This window comes from Pelodiscus sinensis, chromosome 13 (assembly GCF_049634645.1).
Source record: "Pelodiscus sinensis isolate JC-2024 chromosome 13, ASM4963464v1, whole genome shotgun sequence".
Lineage (NCBI taxonomy): Eukaryota > Metazoa > Chordata > Testudines > Trionychidae > Pelodiscus > Pelodiscus sinensis.
The window spans coordinates 31,736,801-31,760,449 of record NC_134723.1 but is presented as its reverse complement, the minus strand read 5'-3'; the positions used below and the strand labels follow the sequence as shown (position 1 = coordinate 31,760,449).

General features: G+C 42.8%; 1 protein-coding gene across 5 annotated transcripts in view; it reads right to left on the bottom strand.

The window, feature by feature from the left end:
- Positions 1 to 23,649, bottom strand: part of TENM1 (teneurin transmembrane protein 1) — a 1,699,828-nt gene that overhangs the window by 203,153 nt on the left and 1,473,026 nt on the right. For all 5 annotated transcript variants that reach the window (XM_075940969.1, XM_075940972.1, XM_075940971.1 and 2 more), the window contains 4 exons: positions 17,296 to 17,495; positions 15,640 to 15,850; positions 10,347 to 10,448; positions 8,434 to 8,628 (listed from right to left, as the gene is read on the bottom strand). In XM_075940969.1, the coding sequence (XP_075797084.1) occupies positions 8,434 to 8,628; positions 10,347 to 10,448; positions 15,640 to 15,850; positions 17,296 to 17,495 (708 nt within the window). The remainder of the gene's footprint in view (positions 1 to 8,433; positions 8,629 to 10,346; positions 10,449 to 15,639; positions 15,851 to 17,295; positions 17,496 to 23,649) is intronic.

Genomic DNA, 23,649 nt, shown 5'->3' with positions numbered 1-23,649 from the left:
CCGTGACCTACTCAATTACCATAACAACAAGATCTATATCTACAACCCAGTATACAACAGCAGCCAAGTATCTGTACCTGAAGCAATATCACCTGGCCATCTACCAATCTTAAATAATTAATCCACAACTGAATACTCACTATGATGAGCTCACATGTTCACAAAACATATACACTGGGTAATTTCTGATAATGACCAGATTTATACACTTCATAATCACTGATGAACAATTTGCAATCAGACAAAAGATCTAAATTTGTTCTAAATTTGGATTAAATTGTTTCTTAAGCACTGAGCAAACTCTAGTGAATAATTTAAATTTATGTGTTACAGACTTTTGTACAAACCCAGCACTTCTTCATCATGGAAGCTTTTGAGAAGGCCATGTAGTCTGACCTTCACCTAGACCCCAGCATGAGTAACCCATCTGGCTGATGAGAATCTCTGCAGGGACGTGGGAAACAGCAGTCCTGAGGAACAGCCCAGGTTATGGAGTAGGGTCCAAACAATTTCAAGGCAGTTATTTTGTAATCTCTGTTAAAGGGCTTTTATTTTACCTCCTCCCCAGTTCTTGTCATGCAGACAGAACACAAAAGACCAGAAGTCTGAAATGCAGGCAATGTGATGTTTATTGAATCTGGTTCCAAGCAAACATATCCAAAGCTCTACAGGCAGGCAGAGTGCGTGTCCCAGTGTTCTATTCTCAGCTCTGATGCCACAGAACTTATGCTTCTCAGCTCTTACACTGCAAAGCTTTTAACCTGTGTCCCCTTTCCCAGCTCTGCTGCTGCAGAGCCTTGCCTGTGTTTCCATTCCCCATTCCCTCTTCTTCTTAGCAGGCCCAAACACACCTGCAGTGGATACCCCTAGTTCTACCCCTTACACTTATGGTCATATTCCATTTTGTGAGTCCAGTCACTTTTGTATCCCATGGCAAGGGTAAGGAGTAAAGCTGTGCTCTGGTCAAGGCCATGATTTTGTTTGAGTTTTAGTGTTTTTCATGCCACCCCCTATATCCCTCCTCCCCTCCTAACTAGTTGTTTTACCTTGACTTGAAAAAGGAGCCAGGCAGCCTTTCAGTGTATGCTCATATATTATACTCCCACCATACCCTGTAACAGTTTAGTTCTATTTCTTATCTCTTCCCATTATAACAAACTCATCTGGACAGAAAGAAGCAACACAGAGAGTGTGTTCTTTGTTCACACACCAGTATAAAATATAAAAGTATCAAAAAGTCAAACCCAAAATTCTATCTCAGGCTGACAAACAAGCCTATATACTAACAATCTCCAAACCCTTTGTTCTTCCTCTCCAAAGACAGTGGGGGGACTGGAGGCTCCTTGTAGTGGTGAATTATTTATCACATATATCAGGAGCTTTGTGAAGTTTTGTACTATGCAACACAGAAGATGCAGACTCTCTGCATAAGTTTGTGGATTCCTCTCCTTCCTCTCATTGGAACCTCAGCATTTTCTCTCTGTGAGAGCCCTCTGTACCCAAGAACTTGGAGCAGGATTAAGTTCCTGTGAAGTATGAAGTGTTGGCCTCTTCCTATGAGGTATAAAATACTCTTGTTGACATTTGTATGCATTGAGAATTTTAAGCATCTCACAGGATCAGTCCCTAAAATTACATAAATATGCATTACAGGGTGAATCTTTATAATCCAAACTTCTTCCTTCTGGCAACATTTGAGATCTGACATCCATAGGTGCTCTGGGGCTGGAGCACTCATGGGAAAACATGAGAGGGCCCTAAGCTCAATAACACCTCCCGCATATTCCCAGACCTTCCAGAGTGCTTCAAATAGCTGATCTGCAGTGTTCAAGTTCAGAGAGGGCAAGAAGCAGGGATGGGAGGTGCTCGAGAGAAGATGCAAGGCAACTGCAGAGTCTTATGGCCTTAGCTGGGAGCACAGCTCTGGGACCGATAGCCCACAGCTGGTGGCTAGGAGTGGTGCCCCACAGCCGATGGCTGAGAGTGCAGCCTGGCAGCTCCGGGGCTCTGCTTGCTAGCTGCAGGGCCTTGCTCTTGGCCTGGGCCACTGGGCTTCACAGCCACCCTGCCTCTTTCTCCAAGCGCCCCTCTGTCCCACTTCCAACAGTACCTTTGTTGCTGCCACAGCGGAACCCCACAGCTGTTGGAGGTAGAGGGGCCAGCACTGACCTCTCCTGATCCAGCAAATTCCCTGGTTCAGGACTGGTCAGGCCCTGAGAGTGCAAGACCAGGGAGGTATAATCTGTACTTCTCCAATAGATCACATGACACCAAGTTTCATTAATATACACCAGCAAAAACGGCATCTTTCAAACATGAATATATTTCACAACTAGGAGATGTGCAGCTTGATCTCTTTTGTTTGCTTTAAAATAAATCACCAATCAACAATTTCTGAAAGTAGCACTTGTGATTAGACAATTACATGTCTCGGTTATTTAAAATCTCTCTTTAAAAAAATAAATTTTTAGTTACATGGGATCAAACAAGTTTGTATAGCTGCTAAAGTTTTTCCGTTCCTTACAATAGCTAAACTCATTTTATTTAAAGTTTAATCCCTACGATTTTGGCAAAGTGCACATTAATTTTTTAAACATTTAATTGTGGATTTAAGCACAGGACTGTCATTGGGAAATGATGCCTTTAGCTACATACTCAAACAATGTTGTGAATGTTTATTTCTGCATTTCCAGTGTTAGCATGGAACACAATCTTATTAGTAAAATTATAAAAAAATGTCTACTGCAATGGAAAAATGGAGAGATTCCTTTTCTAGTTGTGTAGCTTCCACTACTAGGAAAGTATCTTTAAATGGAATTGGATGTCATTAATATGTCAGGGAGACTTTTAAAGCACATCTCAAACCTGTGTTTCTGTTACATTTGAAGCTGTTATGAAAATTTCAAGATTTTAAATAATCTTGTAGCCTTTCTTTACAAATTATGATTTAATAGGGGATATTTTAAGACTATTTCTCTGAATCAGATTTAGTTTTAAAATTCCTTTGCTGAATTTGGGTAACTGGGTTCCCTATCCCTATTGCGTTTCCTTGGCAATTTCTCTCCTTCTTGGATGTTTAAGTATTCCAGTTATTTCCAACTTAAACTTTTTTGATGGCTATGCTCCCAGATAAAGTTATAGCTTTTATTTAAAATAATCCAATCAGATACACTGAGTGTCATCTTCACAAAAGATTGTCCTTTTTTGCTGAAATGTTTAATACCTGAAGAATTTTGGACATACTGTCTACCGTGTTAAAGCGACAAGGAGTCCTGTGGCACCTTATAGACTAACTGAAGTGTAGGAGCATAAGGCTTTCGTGGGCAAAGACCCACTTCGTCAGATGCATCTGACGAAGTGGGTCTTTGCCCACGAAAGCTTATGTTCCTACACTTCAGTTAGTCTATAAGGTGCCACAGGATTCCTCATCGCTTTTGCAAATTCAGACTAACACAGCTATCCCTCTGATACTTGTCTACCGTGTTGCAGACTTTCTGACATAATTCAATATCAACAAGGAAGTTAAACTTTCTATGTCAGCTATTATGAAATCTATTTGAAGTTTTGTTTCAGGATCATTTGTTGTGTTTTTCACAACCTCCTAATTCGCACACACTCCAAGGTAATTTTCAGAATACAAATCCAGTACTTCTGCATAAAATACAACTTGTTGGAGAGAAGACACTGATGTTTAGTGACATACTAATCACTTCATATATCATGTCCTGAAATAGAGCATTTTATGCCTATCATGCCATAACAGTGAATACACAATAAAACTTTGTTCTTGTATAAGTTTCTTTCAGTTTCATTTTGATTGCTACAATTGATAATAATGTTAGTAGCAATGAGAGTTGCTCATCCTCACATTTAGATGCAATATATCTTTATTATTGATATGATTACCTCCATCTATAGGTGACAGCTTTCCTTCTAGCTCGGGTTGCTTGACCCCTCTCCACCCTGCCCTGCCTCTTTCTACACCTGCTCTGCATCTTTATACTCCTTCCCCCAAACTCCCAACTCCCCTTAGCATGCTATGTTCCTGCTCTTCCCTCCTGGAACATCTCAAACACTACAAAACAGCTCTGGAATGGTAGGTGCTGGTATGGAGCAGGAGGAGTTGGTCAGCAGGGCCTTAGAGGACAAGAGGCACTTGGGGTAGGGCAGTATCTTACTACTGGTGGGTGCTGATCACCTGCTAATTTTTCCTTGTGGGTGCTCCAGTCCCAGAGCACCCAGGGAGTTGGGGCCTATGCCTCCAGCAATGTGTAGGCTACATTGTGCAATCCAATGAACTCTTTATGAACATTCATGTTATGTTAATCAGTCATATTGCAGCTATAAAACCACTTGTTCTGGGTTAATAGCTGTTATTTATCTATGATAAAATTCCAGAAATCTTAAAATTGTAAGAGGCATGATGTCCATTATCAAATTCTGAATAAGTGAACTTGTGAATTTGTTTAGACTCCTTTTTAGCCACTTTGAAATATCAGGATCAAACAAAACAGTGAAAAAAGCAGGTAAAAATGTTCACTCTACTTGCTTAAAAGTGAAGTTTTAGTTTATTCAATATGATGGACTTACAGTGCAAGTCTTCCTTATATAAGGCAACATCAGTGTTCCCTCTAACCTGCATGGTAGCAGGTGATTAATCAGCCCCACCCGGTCAGTCAGATCTGTGTAGAGCCCACAGTCTCTGACTGGGTGGGGCTGAACCTGTGAAGTTGTGCTGCTGTGCAGTTTAGAAGGAACACTGGTCAACACTTAATATTTTTGTTCGGGTTTCCTATTTTAATCTTTTTGAGAAAATTGAACTCATATAGCAACATTTTTTGTGGCTTTTTAAAGAATATGAACAACTTCATTATAGATATTTTTCTTTCATATTTGTCTCAACCCTTTTTCCGATTGGAGAATCTGGATAGTGTGTGCAAGCAGGGTGTGAATCAATGCTTCCATTACAGCCAGTTGGAATGGGAAAGAAATCCTGGGCGTGTTTACCACTTAGCTGTGTTAGATATTAGGCTGTCACAATGGTGTTTTGCTCATTGTAATCACCTTGCCTGGTGTTGGATCACAAAATATGTTAACATTAATTGCAATATCTGTAAGTATTGGGGGAATTCAAAAGAAAGTCTGTGCTTAACCTGGCACAAACTCTCAGTTTAAAGAATGTGATTCTGAGCATGCACATACATGTAAATACAGTTCACTCAATTTGCTTAGGCCTGCTAGCTATTCAACTGTTACAACGATGTTTTGCCCATTGTAACCAATCTGGCTGTTGTGGGGTCACAAATTGTGTTAATACTAACTACAGGAATTGTGAGATATGATCACCAATGCTTGCAGTTGTTATGGGAATGCAGAAAAGTTAGACTGTGTTTAACTCAGTTCAAATGGAGAAACCTGGTCAGTGTAAATACACTTGGATGGACAGAGGTTCCCATCCCAGAGTCCTAAAAGATTAAGCTGGGAAGAGGAGGACTCCACGTTAGCAAGCTACATGGCCTCCAGGAATGAGCTGTAAGACTAGTTCAACCTGTTTCTCCCCACTATTTCAATGACAGAATTAAAGAAAGGTTCCATAGTATTTACATTTACTCCAGTGGATACTGGAATCTCTTGTGGCTGGACTGTGCTTTGGGCCAAGAGCTGAAATCACTGAGAGCTGAAATCACTAGATTTAGCCTAGAGCCAAATCCACCACACGCCAACAGAAGATGTGACAAGCAGTCAGCGAGGCACTGATGGAGAGGTGTGATGAGCAGCCAGCAGAGCAGGAGCAGTGAGGGGCAACGAATGGCCAGCAGCGTGGTGTCAGAGAGAAGCGGGCAGGTGGATGGAGAGTGACCAGCAGCATGAGTAAGATGCCTTCTACCTCCTTTCCACTTAGTATGGGAGGTGAACTCTGCAGATGTACCTCTGAGCTCTGGGTCTGCCCTGACTAAGGGCAGCAACTGTGAGTGAGGTGTAGAGAAGGGTTAGATGTGTGAAGGGGACATTTACATTGCTGGACTTAACAACCTGAGAGGAAAAGAACATTGCCCAACTTATTTGGGCTGGGACATTTACTCATGGCTTTGGTTATGAACTCTGTTTGTGGTGTTTTCCCAAATCAATGCCACGTTACTTCCCTACCCTTTTATTAAAGGTTTCTTTTCTATACTCAGACTCTGTGCTTGTAAGCAAGTGGGGAAGCATTGCCTTTCAGAAGCGCCGAGAGGTGTTGTATGAATTTCCCAGGTTACTGGGTGGGGGCTGGAGCTAGTTCTGTGTTGGTTGGATGGAGAGGAATCCCTAGATCTGCGGTCACCAACCAGTAGATCATGAGCTACCGGTAGATCTCAGGGGCTCTAAGAGTAGCTCTTGAGTCCTCTCTGAACTGTGTACCTGCGCAGTACATTTACATTAGATTTCCTCATTTGAGGAGCAGCTACTCACTGAGCAACAACACAGGTGAGCAGATGCGAGGAATGGTGGGAGCTGGGAGGTTGGGAGGGCTGAAACACCCCAGCCAGCTGACAGTGGCTTTCACAGCTGGAGCTAGGCGCAGCCGCCCTGGGCAGCCGGGCTGGAGGGAAGAGAAGCAGCTGCCCAGCCAGCTGGCCATGGCGCTCAGCCAGGGTGCACCACGCTCTATGTGGGCTGGCGCAGAGGAGAAGCTGCCTGGCCTGCTGGCTGTGGCGTTCAGCCCAGTGGAGGCTGAGCCACGCTCCAGCTGATTGGGTGGCTTCCCCTCTGCGCCTGCCCACGTGGAGCTTGGTGGCACCCTGTCTGAGCACCATGGCCAGATGGCCGGTCAGCCGCTTTTCTTCGCTCCAGCCCGGCTGCCCTGCGCTCAGTCCGGAGGGAGCGCGGGTTGGAGGCTTCCTTCCGTGGCTGGTGTAGGGAACTCCCTGCCCCCAACCTTGTTCCCTCTCCTCTGCCCCAAACTTGTCCCCCGCCCTCCTGGCCCCCTGTTCCCTCTCCCTTGCCCCCCCGACCCCGCTGCAGAAACCTGCCCCCCCCCTGCAGAAACTTGTCCCCCGGCACCCTGCCCCCCCTGCAGAAACCAGTTCCTTCTGACACCCTGTCTCCTACTACAGAAACCTGTCCCCCTGCTCCCCTCTGCAGAAACCTGTCCCCCCCCAGCACCCTGTCCCCTGCTGCAGAAACCTGTCCTGGCATCCTGCCCCCTCTCCCCTGCCCCCATTGGCACCCTGTTCCCTGCTCCAGAACCCACTAGCACTCCTCCCCAGTACTGTGTCCCCTGCTCCCAAATGACTTTTCTATGGGTCAGTGACCCCTGACTCAAGGCAGGTTCCCTGCCATTCTCATAAATAAAGACAATGCAGAAACTTTTTGTGTTTAACATAGTATTCTATTTAAAAATGAAGCCTGGCCAACAAACCCCCAATTGGGGCCAAGCCCCCATCTGGCCACAACCACTCCTGCACTCCCCCTTCCCCAGACCCTAGATCTGAGCCTATCAAACACTGGAACCTCATGCCCTCGGCCCCTCACATACCCCAACCCAAATTCCTGCACCCTCACATCTGCAAGCCTGAGCTTGCTTAGTATCCCAACACTGCCCAGCCTGGAGCTCCCTCCCCGAGCCAGTGTCCCCTTCTCCACCTCCTCCTGCATCCATATTTCCTCCCAGAACTTGCACCTCTCACTCCTTCCCACACCCAAATCCCTCTTTCCCACCCTAGAGCCTACACATCCTGTCTCAACACAGCAAGGGTCCAGCTAGACTGCAGGAGTTTTTCAGGATTCTGGAGATATCCCAGAAAAACTCTTCTGCATCTAGGGTTGCGTTTGTTCTTCCGCTTTTTTAGTGGAAGAGCAAACAGGCTCTTTTGGTCACCCCTATATTCCTCTTTCCACAAGGAATAAGGTGGCTTCCAAAAGAAGGGTTTTTTTCTGACATTTGGTCCAGTGTAGACAGGCCAAATGTTGGAAAAACCTCTTCCTACAGAAAAATAAAAAAATAAAAAAAATAAGCAGCAGTATAAGGATTGGGGATAGCAAGTGATGGAGAGGAGGAGAATAGAGAGGGCGGGGCTTCAAGGAAGGGGTGGGGCGGTAGATCTTGGCTTGGTCTGTCATTTAAAAAGTGATCTTGGGTGTAAAAAGGTTGGAGACCACTGCCCTAGATATTCAACTCAGCCCCAGCTGCAGCTGGTGCTACCTAGCAGACGGGTTACATGTGCAAGTTTAACTTGTGTACTTAATTTAAAATAGTTTGCCCTTAAAAAGTGTACACTAGTGGAAACAAAGTGTGTTGTCACTAGCTTAATGATAGTATAGCCATTGAAAATAATCAACCAGGATGAACAGAAAGAATGGTCTTGTCTTCCAATGTTATGCACAGGGAAAGATTTACATTGTGGTTGATAAGTTATCTCAGAAACTCTTAACAGTATCAGAAATGACACAAACCTTCCTCACAAATTTCTCCTTTGTATCCTGGGACACAAATACATACTCCCATGATGCAAGTACCATGGCCAAAGCAAGTTGGATCAATACATTGTTCTTCTGGTACATCACACTCTGGGCCTTTCCATCCATTGCGACATACACAGTGACCTTTTTCATATTCTCCATTTCCATTGCACAATATTGGGCATGAGTCTGAAGAAGACAAATAATTCAATTTCCAAGATGTATTCAAATTCTTAAGAGTATTAACATTTGTTGAACTTATCATTTAATAGGCAGCATTGCATTTATTGACAATATGATTTTAGTTTTTGCAAAAGGGGCCAGATTGAAAGCCTTGGACTAAGAAATATTTTTATAAACAAACATGCTCAGCTACAGTGCTAGCTTCTGCATTCTGCTCTACTCATGTAACTTATCTAACCAAGAATGGACTGCTCTGGAGATAAAGAAGATGGTACCATAGTTCAGTCTCTCTCTCCGCTTTTTGAACTAGTGAGACTTCGCACAATGATACCTCTTAGTGCTAACAGAAGAGACTGTTTTTGTGATGTTAATTCCTGTTAATTGTGAACTAAGACACCATCCACTTATTTTCCTCATGTCACTGAAAAACATTAATTTTTGGCCATTACTGATTAGTAAGTATGTAAACCAGAAGTCTGAAGGTGATAAGTTCTACAACTCACTTAGCCAAAGTATAACATTGAAGAAAAAATAATCTTAGAATTGAAAGAAGAAGAAGTCAGCCAGGAATTTGGTTTTCAACTGGAACACAAGGTAAAAAAAGGAATCCTGGCAGCTCTGGTTGGCACAGCTGATCAGGCCATTAAAAGTACAGGTGCTAGCACAACAGAGACCCAGAACTAAGGTAGTCTCCCTACCTGGCCTGATCCTGCGAGGCTCCCAGAAGCAATAGCCATGTCCCTGCAGTCACAGGGAGGCTCAGTGTGCTGCCCCAGCTCCAAGTGTGGCTCTGCAGTTCCCGCTGGCTGGAAACTGTGACCAGTGGGAACTGCAAGGGTGGTGCCTGTAGCACGAGAGCATGCATGCAGAGCCTCCCTGGCCACCACGTACCTAGGGACTACAGGGACCTGGCGGTCTCTTCCTGGGAGCTGTGGTAAATGCCACTAGAACACTGCACTTCAACTTCCCTCATGTACCTCAACCCCTGACCCAGCCCTGAACTTCTCATTTCTGAACCCAGCTGGAGCCCTTAACCCCCTGCACTGAACATCCTTCCCCACTTGGAGCCCCCTTCTACTCCTCAAACTGCTCATCCACCCCAGAGACCACACCCCCAGCTAGAACCCCTGTCCTAGCCCAGAGCCCCTTCTACAACCCAAACCCCACATGTCTTGTCCCATCCCAAATCCTACACCACCATCCGGAGCCCTCAGCCTCTTTCTCCCACCCCTCTCCCCTCTGCCCAACCCAGTCAAAGTGAGTGACTGTGGGGAGAGCAAGTGATGGAGGGAGGGGGATAGAGTGAGCAGGTGTCGGAGAAGGGGAGCGGCACAGGTGGAGCCTTGGGGAAAATGTGTTTGGTTTTGTGCAATTAGAAAGTTGGCAACCCCAGAGAAGAGTCGAATAGATTTGAGAACCTCCTACACACAGATATTCAGAAGACTCTACCCACCAGTTATTACAGTCATTTATGTAAAATACCAGTCTATCTTGAATTACTCTTGATCTTTACAATGTAACAGGATCATTTCCTTTTCTAACTCTAACACCTTAATATACCAAGACGGTGATATTTCTGTTTTTGGAAAAAAAATTACTTCCCTCTTTTTAATTTCTCTCACTCCCTATCCTCAGGCTACGGGTATAGAATAGGCAGATTTACTTCTGTTGCTTTTTCTAAGAAAGTTTTTTTCAACTGGTATTTTAAATCAGTTAACAGTTACCTCTTGCACAGTCTGGCCCGAGAAATCCTGGGAAACAGTGGCAATGACCTGAGATGCACTCTCCATTCCCATTGCAATTAGTGGAGCAGTCATCCATGATTTCTATTTATAAAGAACATTATAAACAATAAAAGGAATTAACTGACTTCTAAAATGAGTATCACCAGCACGACCACTTGTAACAGATTTCTCAAGATCTAAACGGGTGCTGAGACATAAACTGTTCATTTTATGTTCTTTAGGAAGAATCAAGCATCAAGTAAAATACTGTTTCAGACACCTCTGTGCAATTACTCCTATTTGATGTGATATGCAGAAACGCTAAATCTCAAGAGATCAGACACACAGATGAACAGGATATGTTGCTAGAGTCAAAATGACTTTTCTAAATGAAAATCATGTCTCATCAATCTATGAGAATTCCTTGAGAATGTCAACGGACACGTGGAAGTTGCTCTAATTGATGTAGTGTAGTTGGACTTTCAGAAAAGATTTGATAAGGTCCCTTACCCTTAAGTAAGTGTACACAAAACTCTTAAGCATAATAGGCAGAATAAGAGGAAAGGTCCTGTCATTTATCAGTAACTTCCTACAAGATAGGAAACAAAGGGTAAAACTGAATGGGATGTTTTCAGTGGAGAGAGATAAATAGTGGGTCTGAACTGGGACCAGTCCTGTTCAACATATTTGTAAATCTAAAAAAAGAAGTAAACAGTGAAGTGGCAAAGTTGGCAGATGACACAAATTACTCAGCATAGTTAAGTTCAAAGCTGATTGTGAAGGGATCTCACAAAACTGGGTGACTGGGCAAGAAAATGGCAAATGAAATTCAATGTTGATAAATGCAAAGTAATGCACACTGGAAAACATAATCTCAAATATACATACAAAATGACGGGGTCTAAACTAGCTGTTCTATTCAAGATAGAGATTGTGCAATCTCTGAATAGTTCTCTGAAAACTTCTGCTCAATGTGTAGTAGCAGTTAAAAAAGCTAACAGAACATTAACAACCAGTAGAAAAAACAAAGCTAATAAGACCGAAAGCATTACAATGCAACTATGTAAATCTTGCAAACTGAACACCGTGTGCAGTTGTAGATGTCCTGTCTAAAAAAGGACATATAAAAATTGAAATAGTACAGAGAAGTGCAGCAAAATTGTTAGCTGTATGGAATCAATTCCATAGAAAGGGATTGAGAACTTTTCTTGGGTCAAGGGCCGCTAACCCACAGAAAAATCAGTCAGGGGCCGCACACAAATGAGAAGCAGAACAACCAAAACAAATCCTCACTGAAGTGGCCCCCAACAGAGAAGGAGAAAGACACTCTTCATATTCCTCTTGCACACCAGAGCTGGGGGGGCCCAAGTTAGTAGATTTCGTGTGCTCCATCCCCATAGGGTGGTGGCAGAGGGTTGCAGCGCCAGTGTGGGCTCTCCAATCCTGGGGGGGGGGGGAACCCTGAGTCCCAGGGTTGGATCCAAGCAAGCCTGGGGGCGCATCCGGGCCTTAAGTTCCCCACCCCTGCCATAGAAGGAGACATTAAAAAGTCTGGAACTGTTCAACTTACAAAAAGACAACTAAGGGGGATATGATAGAGGTCAATAAAATTACAAATAGTTGGGGAAATGAATAATAAAGTGTAATTTTCCCTTTCACATAGCACAAAAACCAGAGGTCACCCAATGAAGTTAATGGCAACAGGTTTAAAACAAACAGGAGAAAGTAATTCCTTACAGAATGCCATCAATCTGTAGAATTCATTGTCAGAGGATGTTTTGAAGGCCAAAAATAGCACTGTGTTTAAAAAAGAATTATGTAAGATCCTGAAGGATGGGTCCATCAATAATTATTAACTAAGATGGTCAGGCACATCTGCCATGCTCTGTGTCCCCCTACACTTTGGACTGCCAAAAACTTGGACTGGACAACAGGAGATGGATCACCTGATATCTTGCCCAGGAGTATTTATTCCCTTTGAGCATCAGGCACTTACCACTATTGAAAGCCAGAACTCTGGTGTAGCTGGACCAACGGTGTGACCCAGAATAGACATCCTTATGTTCTTAGATGTTCTAATTATACTATGGTAGAAATCTTGGAATGCCATGGGTAAAGCCTATGATGTTTCAGTGTGAAGGAAAACTTTATCTTTATCTTTTCTTGGGAGGGAAGAATTCAAAGGAAACTCTTCCAATGCTAAATTGCAGGCTAACACACACAAAAGATTAAACAATTGTCTCCTTTGCTTATGAGAGATTCACTTTCCATTCTAAACACAACAAATTTTGTCTTCTTTAAAACTAAATTCACAATTATAATTTTTTATTGCCTTTCTGATTACTTTGAATGAAGTCCTTGATAATCTTTGTGTCTGAATGGTACTCTCCACTGGCCAATACATCAAGGTCTATGTAAAAATAGAACTTAATTGTTACAGAGCAGATGGCATGTCCATTACTAATAAAGACATCTTGCTAAACATATGGATGAACAGGTTAACTAAAGGGCAAAGTGGTTAAAGTCTTATAGCAAACCAAGACTGTTGGAAATACTGAAGTACTTTACTTTAAATTAAACTTTGAGTAACAGATCCTGTTTGTGAGAACTGAACTCCAACAATGTTAAAAGTTAGTAAAACAATCTCCCCTGTTTAATTAATTAAAAAAGATTAACTACAGGTAGATTCACCAAAAGACAACACAGAGTATCTTCAGATACTTACCTAATGGAAGCAGAAATTTGTGTACAAAGATTGGCTCTGTATGGTTGACAAAAAAGAAGCAAAAACTGTTTTATATTTTTCTTACTGAATAAATTTTATACTTTTTTAATCTTTTAAAATTAGAACATAAGAACAGCCATACTGGGTCAGACCAAAGGTCCATCTAGCCCAGTATCCTGTCTGCCGATACCAGATGCCCCAGAGGGAGGGACCACAACAGGCAATCCTCAGATGATCCCTCCCCTGTCATCCACTTCCAGAGAAACAGACACTAGGGATACCATTTCTACCCATCCTGGCGAATAGCCATTGATGGATCTAACCTCCATGAATGTATCTAGCTCTTTTTTGAACCCTGTTAAAGTTCTAGCCTTTACCACATCCTCTGGCAAGGAGTTCCACAGGTTGACAGTGCACTGAGTGAAGAAAAACTTCCTTTTGTTTGTTTTAAATCTGCTGCCTATAAATTTCATTTGGCAACTCCTAGTTCTTATATTGTGGGAATAAGTAAATAACTTTTCCTTATTCACTTTTTCCATACCAGTCATGATTTTATAGACTACTATCATATCCCCTCTTAGTCTCCTCTTTCCTAAGCTGAAAAGTCCCAGTCTTTTTAATCTCTGTTCATATAGGACCCTTTGTTGCCCTTTTCTGAGCCTTTTCCAATGCCAATATATCTTTTTTGAGATGAGGCAACCACATCTGTATGCAGTATTCAGGATATGGGCATACCATGGTTTTATATACAGGCAATAAGATATTTTCTGTCTTATTCTCTATCCCTTTTTTAATGACCCCTAACATTCTATTTGCTTTTTTCAATGCTTCTGCACACTGAGTGGATATTTTCAGAGAACTATCCACAATAACTCCAAGATCTTTCTCTTGAGTAGTTGTAGCCAAATTAGCCCCCATCATATTGTATATATAGTTGGAAGTATGTTTTCCAATGTGCATTACTTTACATTTATCAACATTAAATTTCATTTGCCATTTTGTTGCCCAATCATTTAGTTTGATGAGGTCTTTTTGAAGCTCCTCACAGTCTGCTTTGGTCTCAACCATCTTGAGTAGTTTGGTATCATCTGCAAATTTTGCCACCTCACTGTTTACCCCTTTCTCTAGATCATTTATAAATAAGTTGAATAGGATGGGTCCCAGAGGGACCCCACTAGTTACCTTTCTCCACTTGGAAAACTTACCATTTATTCCTACCCTTTGTTTCCTGTCTTTTAACCAGTTATCAATCCACAAAAGGACCTTCCCTCTTATCCCATGACAGTTTACTTTACTTAAGAGCCTTTGGTGAGGGCCCTGGTCAAAGGCTTTCTGGAAATCTATGTATACTATATCCACTGGATCCCCCTTGTCCACATGTTTGTTGACCCTCCTCAAAGAACTTGAGAAGATTAGTAAGTCATGATTTACCTTTACAGAAAACATGTTGACTTTCACCCAACAAATTATATTCATCCATGTGTCTGACAATTTTATTCTTTACTATAGTTTAAACTAATTTGCCTGGTTCTGATGTTAGACTTACCGGTCTGTAATTCCCAGGATCAACTCTAGAGCCCTTTAGCCTTCTAGAATTTGCATATAAGCACTTTAATAATTTGTCACTATTTATCTGTCTGCCATTTCCTGATGTATTAACTCTTTTTCATTTGATTGTGTCTCATTTGATCTGACCCATACTTCCATCCTCTCCTCCTCACTAGAACATAGAGACTCTCTATTAATAGAACCTCCCCTAATAGATGTCTCTGTCTAATTCCTGTGCTCCTCCACACCTGTTGGTATTTCCCAAGTTCTTAGTTTAAAAACTGCTCTACAACTTTTTTAATGTTAAGTGCACCTTTTTAATGTTAAGTGCTAAAAACCAATAATGTTAGCTAAATAACAATACATAATATTTCTAACAAAAAGTGGTTCAGTTTTTTAAACTACAAAAATACTGTGCTTTCTTGTGACTTTCCGTTATTTAGAATAACCCCTCAAAATTTAGCACTCTTTTTCTATTGTTGTTTTCCATTTAGCAACTGCTTCCTGATCCAATCTACCTGTCATCTTATGTCTTAAATGGTACCAAGCCAAACACCTTCCTCCAGTTCTCTGTTATGTACCCACTGGGACCTCATCAAAATGGCAATACATTTCTGGGCACAATTTCCTAATTAATTTTTGCCTACTAGAGAGAGAAGACCTACGATGCCTTTTTTTGTAAAGAGAGAGTGTGGGTGCCACATACACAGGAGGAACAGACATTTTCCCTGCAGTTTCTTGCAAAGATTAGACCCCCCCCAAAAAAAATTTATTATGTAATGATTTTAAGGAACAGCATAGATTTAGGTTTAATTCATTCACAATGTCCATTTTCAACATGAGTGCCTGATTCTCCTCTTACTCTGGTATAAAGCAGAAGTTAATACACTGAAGTCAATGTAATCAAAAGAAAGTAAAACCTGTTGAAAGCATATGGGAAAACAGGCTCAATAACTCCTTTTCAAATGCAGATTTTTTACATAACAACCAGAACAGGAATGGTAATGTAACTGGTCTTACCAATTGCTGTAGTTAATACAAATACTTGCTCCATTTTTTTTCCGTCATTGTAAAACGCCATGTGCCAAGCTCCTTGATCCATATATTCAATGAAACCTGTCTCTTGTAGGGATGTTAAGATCAAATTCCTAGGAGCATGCTGAGGCTCCTCAGAGTTCCTTGGTTCTTGTTTAATTAACTGCTTTCCATCCATCAGTTTTACAAAATCAAACTGAAATGATAATGGCAAAATTATCCAACTAAATAATTTTATAGTATTTTAAACCAGACAAATCTACTGTGAATATTTCAGTCAGACAGGGTTACCTTCAAAGCAACTGCTTGATTAAGTGTTCACTAATGTGAGTAGGGGTTGCACCGCCTACACTATTAAGGTTCCAGCCTTCATTCTAAATAGAAGGTATTATTACAAATAAATCCTGATCTCTGTTATATCTGTGTAAATAAGAAATCTCTCGATTGAAGCCAATAAATTATCTCTAGAATTACACTTGACATTTTCTAACATCAGTGCTCAAACCTCTATGATTTAGAGCTAAAATACGGATTTTGAAGCCCAATATTTGGTACTCAAGTATGAAAAACAATTGGCTTTTAAAAATCCAGATACCTAGATGTTTCTATATTTCTCTTTCTTTGTGGTCAGTTTTGTTAATACACATGAAATTATGTCTTGCTATAGAAAAATTGGTAACATTTGAGTAGCCCTTGACAGCTTTAGGTCCAGAGCCAAGTGACTTCAATGAGGGATAGCCAGGTCTTAGGTCCTTCTGAAAAGATGAAAACCTTGCAATACATTCTTGTTTAATGGAAATATAAAATAGTTCAAATATTTATAAGTATTCTGGAGCCTGATTTTTAGTCACAACTCCAGTTAAAGACAGAGTGGTTCAGTGCCTCTGAGAAAAAACAACAACAACCCTTAGTTATCTGTTCACAACATTTAAGTTAAGGATATGCTAGCATTACATTTATCTTGGCATAAAAATACATATATTTGAAAAACAGACCATAAACATTGTGATCTTGCAATATTATAGATGATATAAAATTTAATTATACTTCAGAAATATTACATTAATATTCCAAATATATTAAGACTTACAAAATATTTAAGTATACACAGTGATGAATTAGGTTCTTCTAGCATGGCTGTTTCCTCATACAAATTCTAAACTAACAGTAAACATGTAGAAGTAGTATTATTATTAGAATTTAGAATACCTTTTTTGCTTATCTCTTTACACTAACTACATGAGCAGTTTGCTCTGTTGGATGTGCCTAAGGAAGCTAACATTAGGAGTTCAACTTTGAAAAATGCTGAAGCTACATAGATTTCACTTTTTTTACTTAACACATAGACACAGCATCACACTGCCCCAGTGGTGGAACCAGGAGGCATTTTACAGTATGTCCTCTCTGCTGGTTGGTGCAAGATAATGCCTTGTACCCTCCCCACTCATTTTAGGGTGATAAGCATTGATAACACCATTAGTACTACATTGGCCTGGTGCTTAAAAGAGTCTGTGGGAGATGGGAAAATTAATATTTACATTTCTCCTTCCCTCCTTTATAAGAACATTATGAACTTTAATGACCATATGGCTCTTTGAAAGTGTAAAGTACAATAGAAATGCTGATATTGTTATTGATTACCTGAGTATGCGTGGGAGGAATGTTTCGTCTACCATAAATTCCCAGTAGAGAGTCCTTTGCAAGTGAAATGTTAAATTTCAGGTACATCGGGTGATGGATAGTGATCTGAAAACGCCAGAATAAACCTGGTGGGATGGTCTGCATAACTTGTGCTCCAATGTCAACTTCTCCTGTGTCTATAGCTCGTCCTTTCTGAAACACTGATTTTCCAGAAACAGAAAACAATCACTTATCATAGTCACTAAGTGTGAAAATAATAGTAAGATAGGTAATAATGGGTTAGTATTAATATGTATGCATTGTTAATAATTAATATTAATTGTTGGAAATTGGTTTATTATTATTTAGTTAATCCACAAATGTATTCATTTGCATGTGAGATTTGCAGCTACACACTGTCAAACTCTTTAGACTCTAATGACTGTAGAGGAGTCTCTATGTAACTGGGAAAATGAAAGTCTTTACAGGCAGTCCCCAGGTTACGTACAAGATAGGGACTGTAGGTTTGTTCTTAAGTTGAATCTGTATGTAAGTCGGAACTGGCGTCCAGATTCAGCCACTGCTGAAACTGACCAGCGGCTGACTACAGGAAGCCCGAGGCAGAGTTGCTCTGCCCCGGGTTTCCTGGAATCAGCCGCTGATCAGTTTCAACAGCGGCTGAATCTGGACGCCTGGGACAGAGCAGCTGGGGCGCTGCCGGGACCAACCCGGCAGCACCCCAGCTGCTCTACCCCAGGCGTCCCCAAGTCAGCTGCTGCTGAAACTGATCAGTGACTGATTCCAGGAAGCCCGGGTCAGAGCAACTCTGCCTCGGGCTTCCTGTAGTCAGCTGCTGGTCAGTTTCAGCAGCGGCTGACTAGGAGACTCCTGGGGCAGAGCAGCTGGGGTACTGCTGGGTTGCTCCAGTAGCGCCGCTCCTCGGCACTACTGGACCAACCCAGCAGCACCCAAGTTGCTCTGCCCCAGGCGTCCTGATTCAGCACACTAGCTGCGCCCCCCCCCCTCCCCCAGCAGACCAGGGAGACGTGGAGCAAAGCTGCGGAGAACCCCGCGGGACCGTGGCGTATCTGGGAGGTCCCCCCGCCTGGGTCCTCCGCGGCTTTGCTCTGCAGCTCCCTGGTTAGCTGGGGGGGGGGCAGCTTTTCTCGCCCCGGAGGACGCGGGCAGCAGAGCAGCTTTTCTCACCCTGGAGACGCGGGCAGCGGGACCGCGGCGCGTCTGGGCGGTCCCGCCGCCCACGTCCTCCGGGGCGAGAAAAGCTGCCCCCCCCCAGCTAACCAGGGGGACTGCCTGTATATACAGAAATTAGGCCTCACAAACAAAACCATTACAACTAAGTGTGCATTGAGAAAGCACAGTTGGGGTATCGCCCTCTAGCAATTATTCCAGAGCACAGCCTGGTAGACACAATAGGAGCTATACAAATGGACAGCATTGACGATAGTGAACAGACTATCGGGACTGATCAGTGAAAACTGAAGTCGAAGGGTGTGTCTAGACTACAGGGTTTTGTTGACAAAAGTGGACTTTTGTCGAAAAACTATATCTGCGTCTACACTACCACTGAGTTCTGTCGACATAACGTCAACAGAACTCAGCAGTTTTGTCGACGCTGGTAAACCTCATTTTACGAGGCATAACGCCTTCTGTTGACAGAGTTTCTGTCGACAGAAGGTGTTATTGCATGTAAACTGTCCTTTGCGTCTACGCTACCATGTCGACAAAGCAGCTTGCTTTGTCGACAGAACTGAATGTAGTGTAGATGCTCTGTCGACAAAACTTCTGTCGACAAAAGTCTGTAGTCTAGACGTACCCTAAGGCAGGATTCCTTCTAACTACTATGTCTAACAAAGTTTCTATGATATTGCTAATTCAGTTTGAAAAATAAAGAACACTGTTGCTAAAGATAATGGCTTGTACTTGATGTATACAAGATGAAGGGCATGAAGATAAGAACAGGCCTTACATTTAAAGTACTATTGGGCATCTTGTCATTATGCAAGCAATACATTTTCAGATCGCATAGTATATAACCTGTTGCATTTATGAGCTGAAGTATTAAAGGAAGGGGGAAAAGGCATTTTCAAACTGACTATGAATTGGTTTACGTTGCTGGCTTGTATTACTCCTTTATGTTCTTTTTAGCTTGCCAACAGCATCCTGACAGGTTGCAATCCATGGATCCAATCCTGTAACCATAAAAGTGAACTGCAAAAACTGCAAAACTCACATACTTTCAGCAGAAGCAGGAGAGGATACTATGTTCTTTAGAGTATGGGACTGAACTCAGTGGCCCATTCCTTTTCTGTATCACCTCGCCCAAAGAAGCAAGAACACGAGGGAAAAGGATGTACAATTAGAATGAAATAGAAGCTTCATCCTTTATTTATAATATACATGGAATATTGTAAATTGCTTTATAAAAAAGAAAACAGGACTAGTAAAACTATAGCAAGCTGTGGCCTAAATACATTTTAATATTGTAAGGATCCTTGCTGGGATCCTACTTGGACTTGACAAATGAAGGCGGTAACCAACATTTTGAATGAGAAATGCCTTAATTTGCTAGGCAGGGGAAATTCTCAGAGAGTGCTGGGTCTACTGGCTTTATGGCTGCTTTGAGTCACCAGAATGGGAAGTAGGATCTGGCTCTAAATCTATTTGTATAAGGAATGAATAACAAATGTAGTCTTCCCAAATGCAGAACACCTATCCTTAGGATACAGAATGAGTTCTCTAAGAATTTACAAGTAAATTTGTTACTTTAAATTATAATAACTTCAAATTGGTTCTTTAGCAATGTGTGTGGTTTTGTTTGTTTGTTAGTTTCCTCTAACAAACAAATTCCTGAATTTTGAAAATGAATTCAAGTTTTCTGGTGTGAGCACAAATCAAGTGAGGAGAAAACACACACAAAGTCTCTTTGGCTAATGTATAATAAAAAAAAGCCTCTCCCTCCTTTCAAGGACTTTTGAGAGATCAGATTTTAATGTCTCTTTGGAAGCAGTTACCCTAGGCTAAGAAAAGCACTCAGGAACAGCTTGGTGATATTGACATGTGATAATTAAAAAGATTCAGTTACAAGGTTTTAGTACAATCACTGTAAGATCCAGGATAAAATATTGTTTTTTTAAGTTAATGAGATTGTTAGTCAGAGTTGATGGTCTTTAAAAAAAATTGTAACTTCCTTTCCTATCACCAAAGAAAAAATGCTTGTTTCTTGACTGGAGGTATACAATATAGTGGGTTTAAAAATATCTGAGGGTATGTCTACACTACCACCCTAGTTGGAGCTAGGGTGGTTAATGTAGGCAACCGAAGTTGCAAATGAAGCCCGGGATTTAAATATCCCGGGCATCATTTGCATCTTGCCGGGCACCGCCATTTTTAAAGCCCCGGTAGTTCGGACTCCGTGCCCGCGGCAAACTGTCTCACAATATCACTAAGGGATGGGAAATCATGTGATCATAAATATCTGGCAGTTTTTATCTACTCCTGTGAAATCTCTATGGGTAGGTCTGCACTATAGCACTAATTCGAACTAACTTAGTTCGAATTAGTTAATTCGAACTAAGCTAATTCGAACTAACGGATCCAGACTAAAAAACTAGTTCGAATTAGCGTTTTGCTAATTCGAACTAGCATGTCCATATTAAGTGGCCCCTGAACCGGGGCTAAGGATGGCCGGAAGCAGTGCCGGCAGGGCATCAGATGAGGACTTAGAGCGTGGAGCTGCTGCCTCAGGCTAGCCGAGGGCTGTGCTTAAAGGGACCCGACCCCCACCCCGGACAGACAGTTCTCAGGGGTGCCCCGCTTGCAAAGCAGTCCTGTCTTGGAGTGCCCTGAGTGCCCACACTGGGCACATCACAGCACTCGGCCATCAGACCGGCTGCACTTGCCGCAGGCTGCCATCTGGGGAGAGGGGACAATTGGGGGGGCTGCAGGAGAGCTTCCACCCCCAGAAGCCCGCAGAGCCAGTCCAGTCCTCCCCATCGGGGGCTCGTACCCCATTCCTCCTTCACCTCCTTCCACTTACCCTTCCCTAGCCCCCCTTCCTGATGTATAAAATAAAGAAAACATGTGGTCAAAAATAGAATCTCTCTTTTTTGAACAAAACTCGGGGAGACTGGGAAAAGGAGGTGGGAGAGGAGAAGAGAGAGGCTGGGAGAGGGGAGGGCAACTAAAATGATCAGGGGTTGGGAACAGGTCCCATATGAAGAGAGTCTAAAGAGACTGGGACTTTTCAGCTTAGAAAAGAGGAGACGGAGGGGGGACAGGATCGAGGTCTCTAAAAGCAGGAGTTGGGTGGAGAGGGTGCATACAGAAAAGTTCTTCATTAGTTCCCATAAAGAAGGACTAGAGGACACCAAAGAAAAGGAATGGGTAGCAGGCTTCAAACTAGTAAAAGAAAGTTGTTCTTCACAAAGCAAAGAGTCAACCTGTGGAACTCCTTGCTGCAGGAGGCTGTGAAGGCTAGAACTAGAACAGAGTTTAAAGAGAAGTGAGATAAAATGATGGAGGTTGGGTCCATGGAGTGCTATTAGCCAGGGGGTAGGAGTGGTGTCCCTGCCCAAGGTTTGTGGAAGGCTGGAGAGGGATGGCACGAGACAAATGGCTTGGTCACTGTCTTCCGTCCATCCCCTCCAGGGTCCCTAGGGCTGGCTGATGTCGGCAGACAGGCTACTGGGCTAGATGGACCTTTGGTCTGACCCAGGACTGCCATTGTAAGCTCAGGGCTCAGGGTCGGGGGTCTCTCTGGACCCCCTTGATTCTCTTGCACACCTGCTCCTGGGTGGCCAGTCTTGCAGCTCTCCTGCCATAGACGGTCACTTTCCTGTGCCTAGTGAGAAGATTGTGGACGAGGTCCACGATGTCTGCACTAGCCCAGGCGGGCGCCCGCCTCTTGTGATCCCGGGCAAGCTCCCGGGAGCCGCCAGCCTGGTCCCGGGAAGAGGAGGAGGGCTGGAGGGCATCGGGTGGGTGGCTCGATCCGTGCCAGGTGCAGGGTCTGCTGGCTGGGTGCTGGCAGGCTTGCACCTGGCACGGGCACCGTAGCCAGCCCATGCCCCTTTAAGGGGTCCGGGGCCGGGAGGGGGGCAGACGAGTTTCCCTGGTGTTGGCCAGAGTGGCCACCAGGGAAACCTGGGGAGGGCTAGCCTCCCACTAGTTCGAATTAAGGGGCTACACACCCCTTAATTCGGACTAACTAGTTCGAACTAGGCTTAATCCTTGTAAAATGAGATTTTCCTAGTTCGAACTAAGCGCTCTGCTAGTTCGAATTAAGTTCGAACTAGCGGAGCGCTAGTGTAGCGCCTATGAAAGTTAATTTGAACTAACGTCCGTTAGTTCGAATTAACTTTGTAGTGTAGACATACCCTATAGGATTGACATTGACAAAATATAACTCTTTTCTGCTGGAGGTGTGTGGGGTTTCGAAGGGCAAACTGTACTGCTCATACATCAAAATGAAGGGAGGGAAAGATGGCAGCATGGGCTACTTTACCACTCTTTTTGTAAGGAAAGTTGTGTGCCCTTGGTTAGTGCATGCTCCCACTCCCAGTATGATTGTGCCTCTTAATTTAGGACTTTGGTGCGTGAAACAGCCTGAAAAGAAGTATGGGGGGGCTCATTCTACCAAACACGTTTGTATTTGTGCTGCTGAAGTGAAATGGGCTACCAACTTCCTCCCCTTCCTTAGAACAAGTACAAGCAGGATTTGGCCCTACATTGTGAATAAGGTGTCTGATGGCTAATAAAAAATATATGGGAAATGAAAGTTAGAAGTGGAAAATATTCAGATCAGAATGTGCACCCATGAGTGCACAAAAGTGGTAGGGCTGGCCTCAGAGAGCATTTTTCCATGTGCTCCTGCGTAGCAAATACTGTCTGTTGAAGCTCCAGGAGGTAAACTCCACCGAAACAAGAAGTAGGTGAAGAGGTGGCACACAAGTCTAAATCTCCTCAGCATTAAATCCCCTCCAGTGCTGTGGAGCTATTTGATGCATCACCCTGTGAGGCGGTGCAAATGTTGCACTATTCCAGACTTTGTAAGTCCTGTGGAATAGGGTGGTACCATGCTACACAAAGCAGTTATGACATACCACAGGGAGTCTCCGTGCATACATAAGTAATCACAAACATCTAACTGATTGGTAATGTTGTACTTTAACTTGTTTGTGCAGGGAATCCCATTTGGGAGTATAATGATAAGTGATTTAATACAGTCAAGTACAATGTGTATGGCCTTTTCTATATAGAATCCGGCACAAATATAGTACTGCAACTCACCCTCAACCCATTCTTTAAAAAAACAAAAACCCAGAAGTAACAATACTGTCATCTCCTTATGTCTTA